Source organism: Dipodomys spectabilis, unplaced genomic scaffold (genome assembly GCF_019054845.1).
Source record: "Dipodomys spectabilis isolate Male_0828 unplaced genomic scaffold, ASM1905484v1 ptg000108l, whole genome shotgun sequence".
Classification (NCBI taxonomy): Eukaryota; Metazoa; Chordata; class Mammalia; order Rodentia; family Heteromyidae; genus Dipodomys; species Dipodomys spectabilis.
Genome location: NW_024870785.1, coordinates 3190194 through 3213979, shown reverse-complemented (window position 1 = coordinate 3213979; position 23786 = coordinate 3190194). Strand labels below are relative to the sequence as shown.

The following is a 23786-nucleotide window of genomic DNA, read 5'->3' as shown; positions in this document are numbered from 1 at the left end:
CCCCCGCCCATCACTGGGGCTTCTCGTTTTGGCCCCATTGGGGTTCTCGTGCCCAGGTAGCCGTTCCAGCGCCCCCTCTGCCGGCTGAGCTTCCCGAGGCAGTCTGTGGATCCCTCGAGAACATCCGAGGAGACACTGTGAAGCCTCCCTTGGTCTTCCCCGTAATTGACGAGGCAGCAGAGGCTGGGCCCAAGGGCATCCCAAGGGCAGGCTCTGCCCCAGCCTCACCTCCTGCCACCTTCTGCCTGCAGTGCTAGTTCTGCGTAGCCCAGTGGGGTGGGCTGCTCCGGCATGGCCCACAGGACAAGGCAGAGGGCAGGCAGAGGCAGCTCACAGGCACAACACCACGCGTGGCTTGATGCCCCCCTGAATTGAAACTTAGCCACGTTGTTGGACCAGAGGCCTCCATTTTCATAGTCACTGGGATCTCAAAACGATGTAGCCAGTCCCCTGTGTAAAGATCATAAGGTCAGAGGGAGAAAAGAATTTACCATGTGCTGAAGACAGAATGGAATGAGGAGAGTTCTGTCATCCTTTCTTTTTTCTCCCAGGGCTACAGAAAGGGGGTGCTTACACTTCTCCTAGCAGCGGGAGGGCAGACTGGCTTACGCTGGCTCACACTGGCTCCAGAGAAATTGCTAGCTCTTCCACAGTTTTGCAAACCAATTGTTAATCACTGCCATCCTGGAAGTTCATTTACAACAGGGGCTAATCCCCCATCCTATACTGCTAAGTGCTTGGGAGGCTGAAATGAGGAGGATCGTGGTTTGGGGCTAGATAACATGGAAAGTTTGTGCAGACTACATCCCGTGCTCATCCCAGCTAAGTGGGAAGCATAAATGGGGGTTGCTGTCCTGGCCAGCCTGGGCAAAAAAAGTTAAGACCCTATCTTTAAAAGAACCAGAACAAAAAGGGATGGAGGTTTGGCTGAAGTGCTTAGTAAGCACAAAGCCTTAAGTTCAAACCTCAGTATCGCCAAAAAGTAAGCTATACATGCTTACAATATTAAATCACAGTTTCTATTTTTAAAAGTACACATGTAAGAACGCAGAACTCACTAATACATTTCTATGGTTTAGTCATCCCGCGCCTCGGGAGGGGGAGGGCGGCTGTAGTTTAGATCTGCATGGCCAGGCATAAATGCGAGAGAAACCCGCAGATCACTTCCCAGCACCCTGCTCACCAGGCCATGCTAGCAGCTTGGTTTGGTAGCTCCCTGTGTTGGAAACCAATGACCAGTGCCCGGGGACTTCCTCTGAATCCCAGCCTTAGAGAGCCCCCGATAAAGGTGAGCAGCACCAGGAACTGAGGGAGACACAAAGCCAAGTATTTACAGGTGGGGAGGGAGCTGGTTTGGTATCAACCTGTTAGGAGAAAGGAAGAGGCCGCCAGTGTTTTCTGTGTTCATCTGCACGGCCTGGTTGTGTTCCACAGAGACACTTGGTTATCCAGGAAGGCTGAGACGTTCTCTTTCAGAGGTAATGATGGAGCAGAAAGTAAAGCTGAGATCTTCCCTCTAGAGCTGAAGGGACCACTGTGTGAGGCCCCCCCCCTTTTTTTCTTAGCAGTCCTGGTGTTTGAACTCAGGACCTTGCACGTGCTCAGTGGGCATTCTAACGCTCGAGCCACACCTCTAGGCCTTTTTACACTGGCTGTTTTTCAGCGAGGGCTTCACTTTTTATTCCGGCTGGCCTCGACCACAGTCCTCCTCTGTGCGCTCCCGGCTGTAATGAGGGTGGCAGGTGTACACCACTGCCTATTCCTGTTGAGATGGAGTCTTGTAAAAGTGTTTGCCTGGAGTGTCCTCGAATCTTGATTCTCCTGATCGCTACCTCCCAAGAAGTCAGCATGATAGGCATGAACCGCCATGCCTGGCTGTTTTTGTTTTCTAAATTTACCTCTAAACATTCTCCAGAATTGTTTCTTCCTAACCAGTCCTCAATTTGGTGGACTTGTGTTTCTTTGTGTGTTCTGTAGAGTCTGTTTGTTTCTGGTTTCACCTGCTCAAATGCTTGCTTTCATTTTTCACCACTCAGAAATAAGCACTGATGATGAATCCAGCCAAGCTCATTAATGTTTTCATAAGCTGTGTGCTAGCCATACTTGTAGTCATCTGAACTGCCCATATCCCTTTCCTAGTTTTTGCTTGCTGCTTAATGCTTTTTATTAGAAGTTTGCAAAAAACACTTGCGCAGGTAGAGATAGTAGGCTTGAACTCAGGGCCTTGTGCTCTTGCCTAGTTGTTTGGCTCTCTACCACTTGATCCACACCTCCATTTCTGGCTTTTTGCTGGTTAATTGGAAATGAGACTCTCTTAGATTTGTCTACTTAGGCTGGCTTTGAATCATGATCCCCATATCTCAGCCTCCTGAATAGCTAGGATTACAGGTGTGAGCTACCCGTGCGTCTGTGTGTGTGTGTGTGTGTGTGTGTGTGTGTGTGTGTAAAAGCTATTAAGTCTTGAATGTCATTTGCTCTAGTTTTTGTTTGGTATTTGTTTTGGTCAGTCATGGAGCTTGAACTCAGGGCCTGGGCATTGTCCCAGAGCTCTTTTGCTCAAGGCTAGTGCTCTAACACTTTGAGACACAGCTTCACTTCTGGTTTTCTGGTGGTTCATTGGAGATAAGAGTTATATGGTTTTTTCTGCCTGGGCTGGCTTTGAATTGCCATCCTCCGATTTCAGCCTCCTGCATAGCTAGATTACAGGCCTGAGCCGCTGATGACCAGCTACTGTATTTTTCTTGGAAGGGATGTCTTTTCTTTTTGGTACTGGGGATCGAACCCATGATGTTGCACTTGCTAAGGCAAATGCTTTGCCACTGAGGTACAGCCCAGCCTTTCTAGTTTTATGACATGGAGAAATCGTGCATTTTGTGTACTTTAAGTGGGTCCCTTGTTCCTTCCTTTTGTGTTAATTCTAAACTCAAAAATCCATATTCCAAAGACTTGGCGATTGTCCCGTGCAGATCTCCCTGTCTTCCTGCCCCACCAGCTGTGAGGTGCACAGCTGCTGTGCTGTGGGAGAAGCAGCAGCTTTGGGTCTGAGATGAGCTGGCAGCAGCCCGGCTTGGGCTGAAGACCCCAGTGTGGGGCCAGGTCGCTCTTGGAGCTTCCATTACTCCTGCTGGTCCTGGTGAGGGGACCTGTGGGAGTCGACATGTCCAGAATGAGGTGTGGTCGTTCATGTGGAATGTGCACTTGGAGAAAGTCCTTCAGAATTCCTGCACTTACGGTGTTGTTTGACCATCAAAGAGCCATATCCTCACCGTGACAACGTAGAAACTCCACTGAAGTTAAATCCATGACTTGCGAATGATAGCTCAGTCTATTGGTTCTTATGTTAGCTCTGTTTTTCACTGTGGCAAGATGTACATAAGATAAAAGCAACCACTTTGCTGGGCGCTGGTGGCTCACGCCTGTAATCCTAGCTACTCAGAAGGCTGAGATCTGAGGATGGTAGTTCAAAGCCAGCCTGAGCAGGAAAGTCTGTGAAACTCTTATCTCCAATAAACCACCAGAAAACCGGAAGTGGCGCTATAGCTCAAGTGGTAGAGCGCTCGCCTTGAGCTGAAGAGCTGAGGGACAGCGCCCAGGCCCAGAGTTCAGGCCCCACGACCGACAAAAAAAAAAAAAAAGCAACCATTTCCCTAAACTTTTTAAAAGATTCAGAACTTACCTCAGAAGTAGCTAATTTTTGAATAACTGCTACACTGTGAACAACACAATGTTAATAACATAGGTGCATTTACAAACATTGATCTATAATTCAGCTCTCATAAATAACTTTTTTAGATAGAGAAAGCACAGGCTAGACAAAAGAGGGAAATTAGACTTAATCCAGTCCAGGGCCCCCCAGAAACACTTACCTCCTGGGTGGGGGGTGGCTCTTTAGTCTGTGGACAGTTAGTTTTGCACTGTAATCAGACGCACAGTTTGATGCTAGATCCCGCGTGACTCTGCCTTCTGTAATCACGTCTTAGACAATGCTGATCTGTGAACAACATCAGCTTCGGGCGAGGTATGTGAACACACAAGACCCCTGTTCTAGCTTAAGATTCTAGCATAATCCCCATTAAATACAGGACATCAAAGTGAGGACGGCTGAACAGCTAGAGCAAAGCTCATTAGGAGTAAAGGCAAGAGAGACAGCAAGCAGGCTGGGCTGTTTCCAGTGCCCACGGCTGACTGCCTCACCCCACGGCTGATTTTAGATGTCATAAACGAAGGAGACCAAGTGCCGCTACTGGCTGTGGCTCCCGCGCGGGAGCGTCTTTCTCTGCTCTGTGTGAGCAAAGTGAGTTGGAATTTTACTTTCAGAAGCAAAATCTTTTGTCTGTATTACGTTTGTTGTTTTCTTCGGTGCCAGTCCTGGGGCTTGAACTCAGCTCTGGGTCACTGTCTCTGAGCTTCTTTTTGCTAGCACTGTGCCACTTGAGTCACAGCGCCACTTCCGGCTTTTTCTGTGTATGTGGTGCTGAGGAATCGAACCCAGGGCCTCAGGCATGCCAGGCAAGCGCTCTACCACTGAGCCGCCTTCCCAGCCCTATTCCTGAGCTTTTTTCACTCAAGGCTGATGCTCTACAACTTGAGCCACAGCAACTCTTCTAGTTTTTGGGTAGTTTCTTGGAGATAAGAGTCCCATGGACTTTTCCTGCCTAGGCTGCCCTCAAATCTCCATCCTCGGATCTGAGCCTCTTGCGTAGCTAGGATGACAGGCGTGAGCCACCAGCGCCCATCTTGGCTTGTTTTTATTTATTAACTTTCTAAGGGAATCCCAAGTAGCACCCACAAGGCACGGGGGAGACGTTCACTGAGCTTGGAGCAGCGCTTCGGCAGGGAAGGCGTCAGGCCGCAGGGGGGAGGCTGTGTCCTCCGCTTTGTTTTTATTCCAGAGCCTGGTCAAAGGCCCTGGGGAGAGGCTGTGGTTCTTGCTAGAATCTTCTAGCGGGATGATCCCCGAGCATGGAGGCTGAATTGAAAGGACAGAAAAAAGCAAGGACCGCAAGTGGAGAGAGGGAAGCAGAGACAGTTTTGTGCTGAAGGAGAGAGGAACAGGGACTCAGAAACGACGGCAGTGGCGGTGATGTCCTCTGAGAGGTGAAGAAGAAAGAGACTGAGTTCAAACCCCAGTACGAGAGGGAGCGGAGGGGGGGAATTAGAGAGAGGTGGCTCGGTCTCATGCACAGTTTGACCCAGGTCTCCCTTTGCACACGGCTTTCCCTGCGTTAAGAGCTTTCTAACTCAGCCAAAGTGGATTTTATGCCCTTTTACAAATAGACTTTCACCACCAACCTAGAAACCATTTCCTCCCTGAGCCAAGGCCTTGCTAAGCCCCAGCCTCCCTGGGCCGGGCCCAGCCCCGCCCCCAGCCCTCCAAGGTGTCTCTGCCTGGGCCTGGCGTCCTCTGCCCGCCCCAGGCCCCGCCCCTCGCTGCACACGGCTTCTGTGCGGTGTGCTGCTTTTCCTGCTGCAGCCCTCCCGTGCTCCCCACGCCCCCTCCCGTGCTCCCCACGCCCCCTCCGGTACTTCCCACAGTGGAGTTTTATTTGGGGGAATTGGGCAGACACCAGGCTGCGACTCGGGTTCGCGCCCTGGCTGGGCACTGGCAGCACCGCCAGAGCCCCAGCCCGGCCCTTTCTGCAGCAGCTCTTTTTCAGCCAGGCTCTGTGTGGTTTTTGCCAAGGCTGTTCTTGGACCACGATCCTCCCGTTCCTGCCGCCTGGGTGGCTGAGACCACCAGTGTATCCCGGGACACCTGGTTTGTCAGTTGAGACAGGATCTTACTAACTTTTGCCCAGGCTGTCCTCAGACCACAGTCCTCCTGACCTCCAGGAGCTAAGGTGCCCCGTGTTCTGAGCAAAGAACTCTGGAGTCAGGGTGAGAAATCCAGGCCTGGAAATTCCTGTCTGCCGTGTGCTGCTGTGTTCTCTGTGGGCTGTGGCTGCTCCAGAGGTGAGAGGAAAATATTCACTACCTGGCCTTGCCAGTCAGGACAGACGCCGCAGGACAGACTGCATTCCAGCCTTGTCTTTTCTCCTCTGTACGATGGCACCAGCCCCCCCCCCCCCCCCAGGCGCTGGGACGGGCGGGGAGCCCGTGCGGTGTGGCACGTGGCGTCCCGAGGGGCCTTCCCAGCGCCCTCGCGTGCTGCGGGCTGCCTACGGATTTGAGACGTGGTGGGTGTGTCTGCTCAGCGGCGATGAAGGTCGCAATCACGGCCCTCCAGCACCCGTCCTTACCTTTGGGGGCCTGAGAAACAGCCATCTTTCAGGTGCTCAGCCTGGGGAAATCGAGCCAAAGCCCTGATAATCCCTTGTGAACGTTCCTCTCCCTGTCTCCGCCTCTCCATGACACCCCCGCTTGCCCTTATTAAGGACCTTCGTTGAAAGTCTTTCAAGATCTCAAAGCTGGGCACCCGCCTGTGATCTCAGGAGGCTGAGATCTGACGGTGACAGTTCCCAGTCAGCCCGGGCAGGAAAGTCCATGAGGCTCTTTTCTCTATTTAACCACCAAAGAAGCCACGTGTGGAGCTGTGGCTCAAGCGGTAGAGCGCCAAGCTTGAGCAAAAAAGCCATCCCAGCGGTCCCCCCACCAGAGCGCTTCACACTGAGCTCCGTGGAGTGCGCACTTAGCCCAGGAGAGAGCTTGGGAGAATACGAGCTCATGCCAGCCCAGGTGCAGTTTGTAGGCACCGGCCACTGCGGACATCCCCTCCTTGGGCTGTGGTTACTGTGAAGTGACATGGTTTCCTAAGCATGCCAGTACATTTAGCCAGGTGTATGGGCTTGGAGAGGATGTCCCGGTGGTTTGGGTCAGGTAAGACAGCCATGTTCTTTGTGCAGAACCCTGTCTCCGGGGGCGGGAGTCCACTGGGGGGGGACTGTACTCTGTGTCGCTACTACAGCTGAGCACGCATTGGGCACATCCTGGCTCTGGACGAGGCTGCTACCAAGCCTGCAGGCCGGGCAGTGCCCAGCCGCCCGTCTGAAGCAGGCTGGGGCCCTGGCTCATCAGCCCTTCCCAGACAGGCCTGGTGTTTCTCCATATGAGCATGTGGGAAGTTCCCCAAGTTGCTTCTGAGTTTCCTGTTTGGGCCTCAGAGCCTGGAATTTCATAGGTTAGGGGGGAGCAGCAGGAGCCGCAGGAATGAGCTCAGAGCCAGGCTTAGGAGCGAGCCCCACATTTCCATACCGGTTGGCTTGTCCTTTGGTTCAGGTCTCTCTGGCCTCGGCTTCTCCCTCTTCCCAGGACCTTCCTGTGGCTGCGCGCTAGCTTCAAGTCAAACCAAACTCAGACTACACAGCCAGATCGCAGGGCTGCTCCCAGGGAGTCTGACCGGTGCCTGGAGGACATGTTGACATTGTTGACAGTGGCTGGGCGCCGGTGGCTCACACCTGTCACCCTCGCTGCTCAGGAGGCTGAGATCTAAGCATTGAGGTTCAAAGCCAGCCAGGCAGGAAAGCCTCTGAGGCTCATCTCCAGTTAGCCAGCAAAAAGCAAAAAGGAGAGCCGTGGCCCAAGTGGTAGAGCGCCTTGAGCAAAAGACCCGTGGGACAGAGTCCAGGCCTGTCCTCCCTCGTCCCCCCCCCCAACCCCAGCACCGAGTCGTCGGCAGAACTGAAAAGGTCAGAAGTGACAGGAAAGAGGGCTGCTGGCTCAGAGCCCGTGCTCACTGCGGCCGTCCCTGCGCGGCGGGACGCACGGACGGCGTCGCTCGCCCAGGAAACCCAGGAGCGAAGTGCGCAGGGGGAGCTGGCTCCGGCGCGCTCCCGCCGCGCGCTCCCGCCGCGCGCAGCGCCACCCCTGTCCCCCGGGTTTCGGACCCTGGCTGTTCCCGTCGCCACCTTCTGGCCCCTGGCGGCAGGACACCCACGCGTCCCACCGTGCCCCACGCCCCCTTCCCGCACCCAGAGAGCGCCACGGAAGCCAGAGGGGGCTGGGCAGCCCGTGCGCGGGTCTCCCCGGCCGGCCTGCCGGGTTCTCGTGTTCTCCTCCGTGGGATCGTATCGTCACGCAACGTCATCCCACGCCTCCGTGGCCGGGAGCAGAGTCTCGAATGCAACCCTGGGCCGGTTCCTCTCCCAAGATCCCCGTGATCGCGGAGAAAGAAGCGGCCAGATCACCTTGCCAAGATGGGCGAGCTGGCCTGCAGCGAGGCCCCGCCCCCTCCGGCCCCGCCCCAGCCCACAGGCCCCGCCCCGGCCCCGCCCCCACCCGCAGGCCCTGGCCCCGCCCCCGCCCCGCCGGCCCCGCCCCAGCCCACAGGCCCCGCCCCCGCCCCGCCGGCCCCGCCCCCGCCCCGGCGGCCCCGCCTTCCTTCTCCCCCTCACCTGACACTACCTTCTTTCACCCTGTAGTGTGTGTGTCCCCTTCTTTTTTTTTTGCCAGTCCTGGGGCTTGAACTCAGGGCCTGGGCACTGTCCCTGAGCTTCTTTTGCTCAAGACTAGCGCTCTACCACCTGAGCCACAGCACCTCTTCCAGCTTTTTCTGTGAATGTGGTACTGAGGCATCGAACCCAGAGCTTCGTGCATGCTAGACAAGCTCTCTACCCCTGAGCCGCCTTCCCCGCCCCTGAGATGCTCTTCTAGTCACGGTCTAGACCCTGTGATTGGGCAGAGCATGGCTCCGGCCATCCTGAGTCATGGAGGACTGGCCTGCGGGCTCGTCCAGCGGGAGCGTGCAGCAGCCACGCTGTGTGCCCGTGTGCTGTGTGAGCCGCAGGTCCGCGGCTTCGGTGCCTCCAAGTGGCACGTGCCCTTCCCCGCATGGGGCGGTGGCATGCTGGGCCCCTCCGTGTCTCAGTCTGTTAAATACCAAAGCCTGTTCCTCCGTGTCTGGAGACGCAGACGGCAGTGACGATCCTGCCCGCAGTTACGCATCCCCTTCGCACATCCCACGTCTTACGTAGGACTTAGCGTGCGGCACCCTGCCTTGGCAAAGCCAGAAGAGGACAACCGAGTGGAATTATCCGTAGAAACAGTTAAATCCACTCGCAGCAGTTCTGTCAACATATCAGAATCCAGCCAAGCGCCGGCAGCCCGCGCTTGTCATGGCAGCTCCTCGGGAGGCTGAGATCTGAGGACGGCAGACCTCAGAAGAGAGAGACGCTTCTCTCCAGTGAGCCAGCAATAAGCCAGAAGCGGAGTCGTGGCTCGAGTGGTAGAGCGCCAGCCCTGAGAAAAGTGCTCAGGGTCAGCACCCAAGCCCAGAGTTCAAGCCCACACACACACACCACACACACACTACACACACACCACACACACACACCACACACACACACACACCACACACACACACCACACACACCACACACACACACCACACACACACACACCACACACACCACACACACCACACACACACTACACACACACCACACACACACACACTACACACACACCACACACACACACCACACACACACCACACACACACACCACACACACACACACCACACACACACACACCACACACACACCACACACACCACACACACACCACACACACACACACCACACACACACACCACACACACACCTCACACACACCACACACACACCACACACACACACCACACACACACACCACACACACACACCACACACACACACCACACACACACACACTACACACACACCACACACACACACCACACACACACCACACACACACACCACACACACACACACCACACACACACACACCACACACACACCACACACACCACACACACACCACACACACCACACACACACCACACACACACACACCACACACACACACCACACACACACCTCACACACACCACACACACACCACACACACACACCACACACACACACCACACACACACACCACACACACACACCACACACCACACACACACACACACACACACCACACACACACACACACACACACCACACACACACCACACACACACACACCACACACACACACACACCACACACACACACACACCACACACACCACACACACACACCACACACACACTACACACACCACACACACCACACACACACACACACCACACACACACACACACACCACACACACACACACACACCACACACACACACACCACACACACACACACCACACACACACACACCACACACACACACCACACACACACACACCACACACACACTACACACACACCACACACACACACCACACACACACCACACACACACTACACACCACACACACACACACACACACACCACACACACACACACCGCTTAGAAGGCCGCTCTCCACTCACCAACCCGCCCAGGGGTGAGGGCAGGGCGGGCCTAGCGGCTGCCGGGCCGCGTGGGGGAGGGCAGAAGGGGGGCGAGGAGAGGAAGGGGCTGCCTTGTGCCAGGTGTGGAGATGGAGCCTTCCTCTCCCCTCATCCCAGCTCTTCCTACTCAGCCTCGCTCCCACAGAGAACGTGTGGGACGAGCCAGCGCGGGGGGCGGGACAGGAGGGGAGGCTCAGGCCTGGCGCCCTCTGGAAGATGGGGACCAGCAAGTGAGGATTGCAGGCACTGCAGAAACCACACACGCGGGGCGGCGGACGGGGCAGGGCTTGGAGCTGGCCTGCCACCCTCAGCCTGTTAGGAGGCGGGTATGGAGCCCTCGGTCCCAGCGCTTGTTTCTGCAGGGGCGTGGGGTCAGGGAGCCCCGGGGCCCCTCCACGCCAGGCTGTCTGTCCTCTGCGCGCCAGGCTGTCTGTCCTCTGCGTCACCCGGAGCAGACTCCTTAACGCTGCTGTGCTCTCATTTCTTCAGCAACGTGAATCCTTGAACTCGGGGCCCGGGTGCAATCCCTGAGCTATTTGTCCAAGGCTAGCCTTCTACAGCCCAGCCACCGTGCCACTCCCAGCTTTTTGGTGGTTAATTGGAGAGAGAGAGTCTCACTGGCTCTCCTGAGCGAGCTGGCTGTGAGCTGTGGAGGTGTGTGTGGGGAGGTAGCTATGGAGGGGTGTGGGGGGGAGTAGCTATGTGAAGGGGTGTGTGTTGGGGAGGTAGCTGTGGAGGGGTGTGTGTGGGGGAGGTAGCTCTGTGGTGGGTGAGCTGGTAGCTCATGGAGATGGCGTGCTAGAAGCGGGACCCCGGGTGCGTCGCTGGCAGGGGTTGGTTTTACAGTCGGGGACAGTGGAGTCCATGGAACTGTGGCAGTCAGCGCAGGCCGCGGGCCCGGCGTGGCTGTCTGTGGGCTGCGGGATGGAGGGAGAGGCTGGCAGAGCAGACGCGTGTGGGTGAGGAGCGGGCAGATCTGGGGCCTGGCCGTGGAGTGGAGCTGTCTGGTGGGTGGGAGGTGGGTTTGTGGTCGGCAGATTCGTGGAGGCCCGTGGTGCAGTCTGGAGGCCAGGCTGGGGGAGGAGGGGCACCCTGGGCGTGAGCTTCTTGGTGGGCACCGCCGCCCGCTGGCATCGCCCGCTGGCATCGCCCGCCTGCTGTCCCTCAGCTGCTTTGGCTCAAGGCTAGCACTCTACCACCCGAGCCACAGCGCCACTTGCGGCTTTTTCTTTGTATGTGGTGCTGAGGAATCGAACCCAGGGCCTCATGCCTGCGAGGTGAGCATTCCCCCCCCCCCACACACACACACACTGAGCCCTGGTGTGACCCTGAGCTTGTGATGTGTGTGTGTGGCCCCCTCTCATCCTGGAATCGGGCACGGCTGCACCCTGCAGGTTTGGGGCAGCGACTCTCAGAGTCGGGAGAGGGGACTTGAACCAGAGACTGCGGGGCGGCTGCCGTGTCGCAGAGGGTCTGAGGTCACAGACGGTGGGGGTGTGGGGTCCCCAGGGCGGGGGGGGGGGTGGACGGGGTGGGGGAGAGGACGGGGCGGGGGTCAGAGCCGAGGGGAGATGGACCTCAGCCCCTGCGGGCGCTCCCAGCTCCTCAGGAGCTGTCACAGACTGGGGGGGGGGGCTGGGCGCAGGCCGTGGAGAGGCGCTGGGCGGGGGGCTGGGCGCTGCCGCCCCAGTGCTGGCACAGAGCCAATGGCAGGGGTGTGTGGCGACTTTGGGGAGCACCGAGGGGCCACTTTCTGCGGACCTCCAGAGGCTGACCATGGAGGCCCAGGGCCTCAGCCAAGGCTCTCTGGCCAGGCCGCGCCCCCCCCAGCTGCGTTCCCCGGAGGCTGGTGGCCAACGAACCCCCAAAACGGACGCTGGGGGAGGCACTGGGCGTGGGACAGTGCGTGGAGCATGCAGCTGGGGCCGGATGTCCGCCTGCGCCCAGCCGCCGCTTCCATTGCAGATGCCGACGGGAACCTGCGCCCCGGCCAGCAGCTGGTGCCCGCGCTGCTGGCCATGCACCCTGTCCTGCTGTCGTCCACCGAGCTGCTGCGGAAGGTCATGGGCCTATATCCTCCTGTGCCGTGGCCCCGGGGTGGAGCGCTCGGGTTTGCTTATCTGGCCGAGCTGGGCTGGAACCCCGCATCTCACCCTCACTGGGCAGGCCAGGTGCTCCAGGGCTGGGGCCTCCCCTCCCTCCCCTCCCCTCCCCTCCCCTCCCCTCCCCTCTCCTCCCCCCCCCTCCCCTCCCCTCCCCTCCCCAGCCCCCCAGCCCCGCTTTTGCTCTCATTATCTATTCATTCTTTTCCGGCCCAGGGCTGGCTTTGGACTGTGATCCTCCTACCTCCATCTGCCACCTAGCTGGACTCACAGCAGCCATCACTAGACGCAGCACGCTCATTGAGATGGGGTTCTTGCTTTTTTTTCTTTGCCGGTCCCCGCACCCCGCACCCCGCCTCACGCTCGCTGCCCCCTGACCTGCACGCTCGCCCCGCATCACAGTGGTCTCCCCTATCCTTGCCCACACTGACCCAGGGGGCTCCGGCCTTGCTGACCCCCGTGGTCTAGACCCCTCCCACCTCCATCCTCAGCCGCTTCAGAATCAGCCAGCTCCTGCGCGTGCGTGTCCCTGCCTGGCTGAGCCGTGGTTTCAGGTTGCTGGGCGTTAATGACCCAGCCGCCCGGGCCACGCACGTCCCAGGGGGGGCTCCCCGTCCCGCCGGCCACCCCAGAGCACACCTCTCAGCCCCGGGATCTCTTCAGCAGTGACCACCCCCTGGCTCACACCTCACGTCCCCAGCCTCCCTTCCCTGGGCCTCCACCCGCCGGCCAGCGCGTCCTGGTCCTTCATTACCTGCGCTCAGCGTGCACAGGCCATGGCTTCATGCCTCTGCCAGCCGCAGACTTAGTGTGGCTCCCCGGCCGGCCGGCAGGGATGAGGAGAAGCCCCTCCACAGCCCGGCCCGCCTCCCCGCCCACCCCTGGCGCTCTCCACCTTCTCCACAACACTGCGCACAGCAATCCCCGCGCTCCCTCACCCTGGCCAGCCCCTCCCCTTGGAGGACCCCACTGTGGGGCTCTGGACACCCGCCCGCCCTCCCCCCTTTCAAACACAACTCTAGGTTTTAGCCAGGTGCCAGTCACACCTCTCATCCTAGCTACTCAGGAGGCTGAGCTCTGAGGATCGCAGTTCAAAGCCAGCCAGACTGTTAGCTCCAAGTAACCACCAAAAAGCAGGAAGTGGATCTGTGGCTCAAGGGTAGAGCACCAGCCTTGAGTGAAAACCCCACGGGAGCAAGACCACCCTCCTCCAGTTCACTGAGGCCTCTACAGTGCACAGGGCCTCGTGACCCACAGAAAGGCCCGGAACCCCAGTGTAGCCGCCATGTGGAGGCCTGGCGGGGAAGTGGGGGAGGCCTTGCGGGGCCAGACCTCCGGCCTGTGCCGGTCTGTCATCAGAAGAAAGATGGCCGGGCCCCCCACGGTCACCAGGGGACTGGTGTCACTTCTCTGGCTTGTAAACGAAACCCTTCCCACGCGTCTGCAGAGACGCAAGCAGTCTTCTGCTCTATTCAGAAAGCTGAGGGCCTGTAGTGCTGCCCAGCCCTACGGGGTTACTCTCATGGCTTTGTGTGACCTGTCCCTCGCCTCGTGTGTGTGTGTGTGTGTGTGTGTGTGTGTGTGTGTGTCTGTGTCTGTCTGTCTGTCTGTCTGTCTGTCAGCACAGGGACTTGAACTCAAGTTGTGAGCATTCTTCTTTTGCTTTATTTTGCTCAAGTCTGGTGCTACCTCTTGAGCCACGCCTCCATTTAGCTTTTTTGGTGGTTAATGGGAGAGAAGAGTCTCTCAGACTTGGATGACTGGGCTGAATGGGAACCACCATCCTCAGATCTCAAGTCCTCCTGAGAAGCTGCCCAAGGCCTGAGTGGGTAGGACATTAGTGTTCTTAATGACCGTTTCTTCGTGGAGTTTGCTAGTGTATGGATGAGTAAACAGTAAACACGAAGGAGGGTCTCTGGAGACCTGGCAGAGGTTCCTTTCTCTGGTGTGCAAGGCTGGAGGCTCTTTGGCTTCTTCCATTTCACCTTAACCACAGTTCCACCTACAAAGAGGCCCTGGCAAAGGATTCCCCGGGGCTCTGCCTGAAGATCTGCTACTTCGTAAGGTACTTGTCTGCCAGAAGCATCTCTGGCAGAGGGGAGGGGGGAAGGAGGGAGGGAAGGAGGGAGGGGCGGGCTGCTGCACCTCTTCCTGCTTTCCCCTCCTGAACATTTTTCTGGAGGAGTGGAAAAGGACAAATCTTAATTCTGGACATTTCCCAACACAGCCCATACGTTTCTTCTGGAATTTTGTCGCTGTTGTTACTGTTTTCAGTTTTACAGCATTTTGGTGCCCAGTGACATTGGAATGTAGAAATAATGATCTATTTGGTGTTTTTATCCCAGCTTATAAACATAATGACATTTTGAAAAGTCAGAGACCAATACAATTCAGTCACTAAGATCCAACTACTTACTTTGGATACGTTTCCTTTGTTTTTTACTACAATGATTTTTTTTTTTTTTTTTGTCAGTTGTGGGGCCTGAACTCTGGGCCTGGGTGCTGTCCCTCAGCTCTTCAGCTCAAGGCTAGCCCTCTACCACTTGAGCCACAGCGCCACTTCTGGTTTTCTAGTGGTTTATTGGAGATAAAGAGTCTCTTGGACTTTCCTGCCCAGGCTGGCTTTGAACTGTGATCCTCAGATCTCAGCCTCTTGAGTAGTTAGGATGACAGACATGAGCCACCGGCACCCTGCTTACACCAATTTTTTTTTGGGGGGGAGGTCCAGTCGTGAGGCCTGAACTCTGGGCCTGGGCGCTGTACCTCAGCTCTTCAGCTCAAGGCTAGCGCTCTACCACTTGAGCCACAGCGCCACTTCCAGCTTTTTTTCTTTTTGGTTATGTGGTGCTGAGGAATCGAACCCACGGCCTCAGGCATGCAAGGCAAGAGCTCTACCACTGAGCCACCTTCCCAGCCCTACACCGATTTTTTAAAATGTAGTTGAGATCAAAATACACATAAGTTTCCATAGCCTGTCATTTTCTCCTAAATCTGTAGTCGTCTATACTCCTATAAATACTACTTTTCACGTGTGTGTTCTGCTCCCCGCGATGGGTGAGGTGCGTGGTCCCCACAGGGGCTGTGGTTTGTCCTTCGTGGTTAATGCAGATACAAGATGGCGCCTGAATCTCCTCCCTGTTCATTTCCCTGTACCTTGTTCTACCCCCCCCCCCCCCACCAGTGGGCAGGCGGGCCTCTGGTTTTCTGGGCATCCTCTTTGCAGCTTCAGTGTCCCCCGTCCCCCCCCCCCCCCCGTGGGTCAGGTTCAGATTGTTGCTCTTCACCCCCCTTCCTTGTAGGTACTGGACCACCGAGTTCTGGATCATGTTTAAAATGGACGCCAGCCTGACGGACACGATGGAGAAGTTTCAGGAGCTGGTGAAAGCCGCCGGCGAGGAGTCGCACTGCCGGCTCATCGACACCACTCAGATGTGAGTGCCAGGCCTCCGCCTGTCCGCACCCAGCCGCGCGGCTCGCTGCCCGCTGCCCGCACTGCCCGCGGCCCGCGCTGGCCCTGCCCGGCCCGGCCCCTGGCAGCGGCACTGCCGGCCTGTTACCCGCTGAGCAGGCCCCGACCGCTGGCCACGGCGGCGAGAAGGCTGGGGCAGGTCAGGAAGAAAGTGGGGACCCCGTGTCCACCGCGGCGAGAAGCCAGCGCTGGCATGGGGGAGGCGTGCTAAAACTGTACCAGGTGGAGCCTGAGACGCGGGCGCGGGGAAGGGCGCAGCAGTGTCGGCCTCTCCCAGGGTGAGGGGGCGGGGAGCCCCCGTCTCCACCGCGTAGTTGCTCATTTTGCAGGAACTCAGCTCCTGCCCGTAGGGAATTCCAGAGCTGAGACCTGGGTCTGAGCTCCACCGGGGATCTGGAGACCCGCCCCGCGGCGTCCTGCCCGGCCTGGCCCGGCTTTGCCCGGCTGGTCGAGCCAGTCCAGAGCGGGATGTCAAAGTCCCTCTGGAGCCGGCGGTGGGCCGGGCGGCCGCAGCAGCGAGCGGAGGGCCGGGGGCACGCGCCCGGCCTGCCTCCCTGGCCGCCGGCCGCCCCGTCTCAGGACGGTGTCCTCGCCAGCTGGCTAGAGGTGTGGGGAGCAGTGAGAGCGGGGTGCCTTCCACAGGACCTCCCGAAGTCTGTCATACACTCGGTGACCAGGGAGGCTGGCGAGGGTGACAGCTTCCCAGTCCCTGTGGATCCTAGAACCCCTCTACTGAGTGGCCACACACGCCGTGCTGCCCCACGCTGTCCAGCATTGGGAAGCCATGTGGGCTGACTGTGTGGAGACATGGGGGGGCGGGGGGGCACCGGAGGTCAGCCGGGCTTCCCGGGGACGCGGGGAGGTGACCCGGCCGGTGCGGCTCTGTGCGTCCTGTGCGCGTGGTGGGTGTGCGGAGGGTGTGACTTCCCGCTGTCGTTTCTCCCGCGCTCCTCTGCCCGCACAGCAACGCGCGGGACTGGTCGAGGAAGCTCACTCAGAGGATCAAGTCCAACGCCAGCAAGAAGCGCAAGGTGTCCCTGCTCTTCGACCACCTGGAGCCGGAGGAGCTGTCCGAGCACCTCACCTACCTGGAGTTCAAGTCCTTCCGGAGGATCTCCGTACGTAGCCACGGCGGGCGGTGCGCCCGCTGGGAGACGGGCGAACGCGGGCGTCGGGCAGCCTGGGCGCCCGAGCCTCGCGGTGCTGGGCCGCCCGGAGAGTGGGCGCCTTTGGTTGCCCCTCCTGGGTCTCCAGGCCAGCCCCTCCCACCCCTCACGCACAGAAGGCTTCAGGTTAGGGTACGGGGCCCGTGTGCCCCCACACACATGCACTCGTCATCGTTAGATTTCCAGAAAGTTCTTGGTAATCTTTTCCAACCAAAGAAGAAGCTGGGCTGTGTGTCCTGGGAGTTTGGACCCATTCTTGGGGGAGCCTGGAACCACTCTGGGACATCACTACATAAAGTAGAGGCCGCTCGGCCTGCCAGAGCCCTGAAGGGGGGCTGCTGCGGCCTGACAGCCCCTGTCCTAGAGGTAAACCCCGCCGCTGGCGTCCTGGGCCGCCCCGCAGAGCCGAAGGGGTTTAGCTCCAGGGTGCGGGAGAGCGCCCGCCCAGGCGGCCTGCCCTCGCTGGGCTCTGCAAGGCCGTGCTGGTCCCGTAGGGGAGAGGCGAACACACCAGCTGCCCGCAGTCCTCGCGATGCACCCTGCCTCCCTACCCCCGCCCCAAGAGCCCAGGTGCAGGGGTGGAGGGGTGGAGGTGCTGACCCCTGCGAGGACCTCAGCCCTCCCCCGCCCCCCCCCCCCCCCCCCCCCCCCGTGTCATGGACACCTGCAGGCCGGCCGCACTGGGCGCAGGCTCCCATTTTCATACCACCGTTGGCCATCATCCAGCTAGGGGACCCCCCCCCCCCCCTGCATCCTACCCACTCTGGAAGCAGACACCCGCTCACCCCACCCCCAGGCTGCAGCAAGGCCTTCCTCCACAGAAGCCTGCCATGGGGAGGCTCCTGGGGAGCCCTGCCCGGCAGCCAGGGGCGCGCGTGGGCCCAGAGCCCAGGCAGGGCTCGAGCTCCCCAGCGGCAAGGGGGAGAGGGTGGGAAGCGAGGGACAGCTTGTGGGCAGCCCTGCGGGAGCCGGAGTGCCCGGTTTGCCCGTGGGAAGGACGCTGGACGCGGGCATCTGTGTCCAGGTCCCTTTTGCAGAACGGGTCCAGGGGTTCCATTTGTTTGCTTTTCTTACGTGGTTTGAAGTAGTTTTCCCAAAGGCAATTTTCTCCCACCATGAGGGATCAGGGAAGTCTCTCTCTGCTGGGCACTGAAAGGCACTGGATGTTTGCTGCTGCAAGTCAGGGGAGAAGGGGAGATAAGGACGATTTTGTAGTTGTTGTTTAATTTTGCTCAGGCTTGAACTCGGTCTGGTCTGTCCCTGAGCTCTGTGCTCCATGCTAGTGCTCTCCCACTGGAGCCACAGCTTTACTTGCCTTTATTGTTTTATTTTTTGGTAGTTTATTTGCGAGAAGAGTCACAGACTTTCCTGGCCGGGGCTGGCTTTGAGCCGCGATCCTCAGATCCTAGCCTCTTAACTAGGGTTACAGGCGTGATCCACCAGCATCTGATATCACCAGTGATTTCAACATTAGTCTCCTCCTGATAATCCTTGGAGTGAGTCCTGGTAACTTTTTACTCTCAGGACTAATGAGCTTTGTGTTTCCAGTAATAAATTCGCTGTGGCCATCACTTACACCAGACGTTCTAGACCATCCCTGGCCTTTCCCCCGTGGCTTCGTGGTCAGCATAGTCACTGCCCCTGTCCAGCTAGGAGGCCTGTCCCCACGCGCAGCTAGCCCGGGTTCCTGCCCTCCTGTCCCTGGCGTCCCTGGCTGGCCAGGAGAGGACACCAGATCCTCGCCCATCCGCACGAGGTCCCAATCCCCTCAGCACGGTGCGCGTGCGTGCGTGTGAACGCGGTCACGTGCGTCTGCGCAGTGTTGGCTGCTCACAACTCCATGCCCTGGGTGGGACGGAGTTCATGTTGAAGCTAACAACTGGGGCGGAGAAGAACTTCTTTTAGGGGAACTGTCTTCTCCAACGTTGGCTCGGTCCTCACAGTTGTCTCTTTCCCCCCTCCCAGTTCTCTGATTATCAAAATTACCTTGTAAATAGCTGTGTGAAGGAGAACCCCACCATGGAGCGCTCCGTCGCCCTGTGCAATGGCGTCTCCCAGTGGGTGCAGCTCATGGTGCTCAGCCGCCCCACCCCGCAGCTCCGTGCCCAGGTCTTCGTCAAGTTCATCCAGGTGGCTCAGGTGAGTGGCGGTGTGGAGACGCCCACCCACCTGTAGGGCCGCGGGGTGGAGGACCTGCCCCCCCACGTCCCTTCCACCGGGATGAGGCAGGAGGACACACGGGGGCCATGTTGGGTGCAGATCCCGCTTAGGCCTGCTTAGATTGCTCCCACCCTCCACACACCTGAGGGGGGCGATTCCCTGCCAGTGCGGCTGAGGGAGGGAGGCCCGGGGCCGCCCGGCCGGGTGATGGGCCAAGCCTGTGGCCGCTTTGCACCGGGGAGCAAGGCGGAGTCCCCATCTCCAGAATAAAGACACCCAGGAAACGTGGGACAGAGGAAGTGAGAGGTAGCGCTCGGGGACGCGATTTTCCAGTTCTGGATGGCACAAACAAGTGTCCCCCAAGTCTGGCGCGTGGGCCGTGTGCTCCGCTGTCCACGGGGGGACAGGCCTGGGAGGCTGCCCCAGGTGGAGACCTCACCTCCAGAGCCGTCTGTGTTCAACACCGGGGCCGTCTCGGGAGCCGCTGCTGGAGATGGGGGTCCACACCCGGCCACGGTGCACCGGCAATTCTGGGCGGTCCCGGGCCTGGGACTCAGCCCGGGGAGCAGCGGAGCGCAGTCTCCAAGGCGCCTGGGCCCCAGAGCAGGGCGGTGACGCCGCTTTCTCCCATCCCAGAAGCTCCACCAGCTGCAGAACTTCAACACGCTCATGGCCGTGATCGGCGGGCTCTGCCACAGTTCCATCTCCAGGCTCAAGGAGACCAGCTCGCACGTCCCCCACGAAATCAATAAGGTCAGTGTCACGGCGCCTCTCGGCCCCCAGGAGCCTTCCCCGCTGCCACCTCCTGCCCACAGCACCCCGGGGGGAGCCGGGAGCCCCGGGCTGGGGAGGCGCCGGCCACCGCCCTGTGCCTCTGCCCCGCAGGTCCTGGGCGAGATGACGGAGCTGCTGTCCTCCTGCAGAAACTACGACAACTACCGGCGCGCCTACGGCGAGTGCTCCCACTTCAAGATCCCCATCCTGGGGGTGCACCTGAAGGACCTCGTCTCCCTGCACGAAGCCATGCCCGACTACCTGGAGGACGGCAAGGTGAACGTGCCCAAGCTGCTGGCCCTGTACAGCCACATCAACGAGCTGGTGCAGCTGCAGGAGGCTGCCCCGCCGCTCGAGGCCAACAAGGATCTGGTGCACCTGCTCACGGTGAGCCCCCTCCCCTCCCCCCTCCCCGTCCCCCTGTGCCGGCCGGAGGGGCCGCAGCAGGGGGAGCACAGCCTGGACTCACGCAGCGGGGACTCTGCGGGCTTCCCGCGTCTGGCGCAGTAGCCCTCCTGCGTTCACACCCCAGGCCGGCTCACATGCTGACACAGCCCCTCCACAGAAGGGACAGAACCGGTCAGGGACAGCACCCAGGCCCTGAGTTCAAGCCCCAGGATAACCAAGAACGGGGGGCTGGGGGACAGCAGAGTACTGAGGAAAAGCACTGAGCATTCTTTGGATGCTGCCGCCCCTGGCTGAGCTCCCTCTCCTGGAGTGTTCATGGCGTGTGGAGTGCGAGGTTTGCACTTTGGGTGTGAGTGACCGGGAGCTTCTTCCCAGACCTGCGGCTCCACAGTTCACCAGTAACTTCAGTGGGGACCTGAGTTCCACTTGAGCCACAACCGTACTCCGCGCTTTTTCTGAGTAGTTTATTGGAGATAAGAGTCTCACGGCCATTCCTTCCTGGGCTGGCTTGGAACCATGCTCCCCCAATCTCAGCCTCCTGAGTAGTTAGGATTACAGGCATGAGCCATAGTGCTACTTCCGGCTTTTTGTTTGTGTGGTGCCAAGGAATCGAACCCAGGGATTTGTGCATGCTAGCCACATTCCCAGCCCCGCAACTTGGTGATTTTTTAAGACTACACTCCCAGGCACCTGGGGGATAAGGGAGCCTGCTCTGTCCCTCTCTGCAGCTGTCCCTGGACCTCTACTACACAGAAGACGAGATCTATGAGCTCTCCTATGCCCGCGAACCCAAGAACCACAGAGCGCCGGTAGGTTCCTCTCAGCTCCTTTGTTCACCTTAACGTGGCGCGTTTTATTTCCACGGGGTCCAGTCCCACGCGAGAGCACGAAGACGAACGAGGAGGCTCAGGGCCCTGTCTGCAGGGGGTCGGGGGAACCCGCTTCCACGGAACCTGGGCGTCACCGTGAACACCGTTGCTGCGGATCACTGGCAGCTTTCGTTTCCAAGGTGTTAGTGGCATTTCGATGGAAAGGTTAACTTCGCCTGCTTTTGGATTTTAGTTTAAGTTTCAAGGATTTGGAAATGGATTTCATCTCAGCCCACACAGGCTTGGGATTTTTCTGTCTTAGGTTTTATTTGAACTCATTATCACCCACCTCTGTAGCAGAGAGGGACTAGAGAGCAAAAGGGAAATAGAGATGATCTGTTTCATTCTACGGCTGGAGTCCCAGCCCCATCCCTTTTACATTTTATCACTTCTCGGTAGGATGTGTCACCTTTTTGCCCAGGCTAGTTTTGGACCCTCCCTCTACCTCCACCTCCCGTAAGCCGGAATTGCACGTGTGAACCACCATGGCTGGTTCATTTGTTGAGATGGGTCTTGCTCTTTGTCTAGGCTAGCCTTGAACCTCAGTGCTGATCTCTGCTTCCCAGTACATGGGATTACAGGTGAGAGCCACCAGGCGCAGTCTTGAGTTTTTAATTCTGGTTAATAGTTGTATTCTGATCTGCATTTTCCCGGTGGCTAATAATTGAGCATATTCTTATATCCTTCCTAGTTGTTTATAACCTTTGGAGATAAATCTGCTTAGCTCATTTATCCACTTCATTACTCAGTTTATTTGGCTGTGCTTTGGTGTGAACTCAGGGACCTGAGCTTGCTAGAAAGGCAGTGTACCACGTAAAGCACATACCCAGTCTCTGTTATTTTTAAGACAGGGTGTCACTCTTTTGTATAGGCTTCGCCTTGAACCTTCATCCTACCTACAGGTAGCTAGGATTATAGGCGTTTACACCAGATTGTTAAGAACGGGGTCTTTCTTGACAACCTTTGCCCAGAATAGTCTCCAGTTTCAGTCTTCCTTACCTCCTGAGTTCCGTCAAACCTGGTCTTTATTCTGGACAGTAATCATCACATGAACAGCTCACAGAATTTTCTCCCAGTTCAGAGTAGTAGTCTTGGTTTGTTGTTGTTTTTTGGTTTTTGTTTTTTTGTCTGTCATGGGGCTTGAACTCTGGGCCTGGGCGCTGGCCCTCAGCTCTTCAGCTCAAGGCAAGTGCTCTACCACTTGATCCACAGCTCCACTTCTGGTTTTCTGGTGGTTTATTGAAGATAAGAGTTTCATGGGCTTTCCTGCTCGGGCTGGCTTTGAACTTTGATCCTCAGATCTCAGCCTCCTGAGTAGCTGGGATTACAGGCGTGAGCCAGTGGCTCACCGGCTTAGTCTCTTGTTTGATGTAATTCCATTGGTCAGTTTCTGCTTTTGCTTCCTGGGCTAACACAGGGCTCCCATCTGGGAAGTCTTTGTCTGTCCAGTGTCTTGGAGTGTTTCCCTGTACTTCCTCCTATGGCTCATTGTAGCTGGAGGTCAGTAGAGGTGGGTGGCCGTGGGTTCTGCCGTGGCTGAGTGGAAGAGCTGAAAGCCCGTGGCCGGGGGTGGGTGTGTGGGAGAGCAAGTGCGTCCTGGTCACGGGACTGCTCTGTTGCCTGTAGCCTCTGACGCCTTCGAAGCCACCGGTAGTGGTGGACTGGGCCTCCGGTGTCTCCCCCAAGCCCGACCCCAAGACCATCAGCAAGCACGTGCAGAGGATGGTGGACGTGAGTGCCGCTCCAGGGCGCATGAGCCTGGCTCAGCGGGGGGTGGGGGGGCCCCTCCTCAGACACCCCGAGGACACCCCGGTCACACAGGCCTGCCGCAGGGAGGCGGGCTGCAGAGGAGTGAGCCCCACGCCGCGCCCCACCTTCTCCGCCCTGGGCCGGCCGGGGAGCGGAGCACTTCCAGAGGCTGCTGTGAGCCCCGGAGGAGCTGCAGCGGGCAGCGAGAAGGGTGCGGGTGGGCTGCGGGGCAGGCGGGCAGCACCAGGGCCCGTGCGAGCCTGTGCCCCTGCCCCCGGGCAGCCTCTCCGGCCCCCCACCCCCTCCACCCCCCTCTGCCCCCCTCCCCCCCCGCCCCCCCTCCACACCCCCCCGCCCCCCCCCTCCGCCCCCCTCCCCCCCCGCCCCCCCGCCCCCCCCTCCGCCCCCTTCATCCTCTCCGTGCTCCCGACTGTGCTCACTGGGGCCTCTCCTCTGCAGTCTGTCTTCAAGAACTACGACCACGACCAGGACGGCTACATCTCCCAGGAGGAGTTTGAGAAGATAGCTGCGAGCTTCCCCTTCTCCTTCTGCGTGATGGACGGCGACCGGTGAGGAGGGGCGAGGAGAGGCGAGGACGGGGATGGTGGGCAGGGGCGAGGAGGGATGAGGGCGGGGCCGTGGGCTGGGGTGTGTGGGTGTGTGGGGTGTGTGGGGTGAAGGCAGGGCCGTGGGCTGGGGTGTGTGGGGTGTGTGGGGTGAAAGCGGGGCCATGGGCTGGGCTGTGTGGGTGTGTGGGGTGTGGGGTGAAGGCGGGGCCG

At 58.7% G+C, this 23786-nt stretch overlaps 1 protein-coding gene across 2 annotated transcripts in view; it reads left to right on the top strand.

The window, feature by feature from the left end:
- The window catches only part of Rasgrp1 (RAS guanyl releasing protein 1), a 38456-nt gene that overhangs the window by 6718 nt on the left and 7952 nt on the right, over positions 1-23786 (top strand). For both annotated transcript variants that reach the window (XM_042687804.1, XM_042687805.1), the window contains exons 3-12: positions 12276-12381; positions 14415-14477; positions 15712-15843; positions 16846-16999; positions 19013-19186; positions 19844-19960; positions 20093-20368; positions 21118-21198; positions 22885-22989; positions 23467-23576. In XM_042687804.1, the coding sequence (XP_042543738.1) occupies positions 12276-12381; positions 14415-14477; positions 15712-15843; positions 16846-16999; positions 19013-19186; positions 19844-19960; positions 20093-20368; positions 21118-21198; positions 22885-22989; positions 23467-23576 (1318 nt within the window). The remainder of the gene's footprint in view (positions 1-12275; positions 12382-14414; positions 14478-15711; positions 15844-16845; positions 17000-19012; positions 19187-19843; positions 19961-20092; positions 20369-21117; positions 21199-22884; positions 22990-23466; positions 23577-23786) is intronic.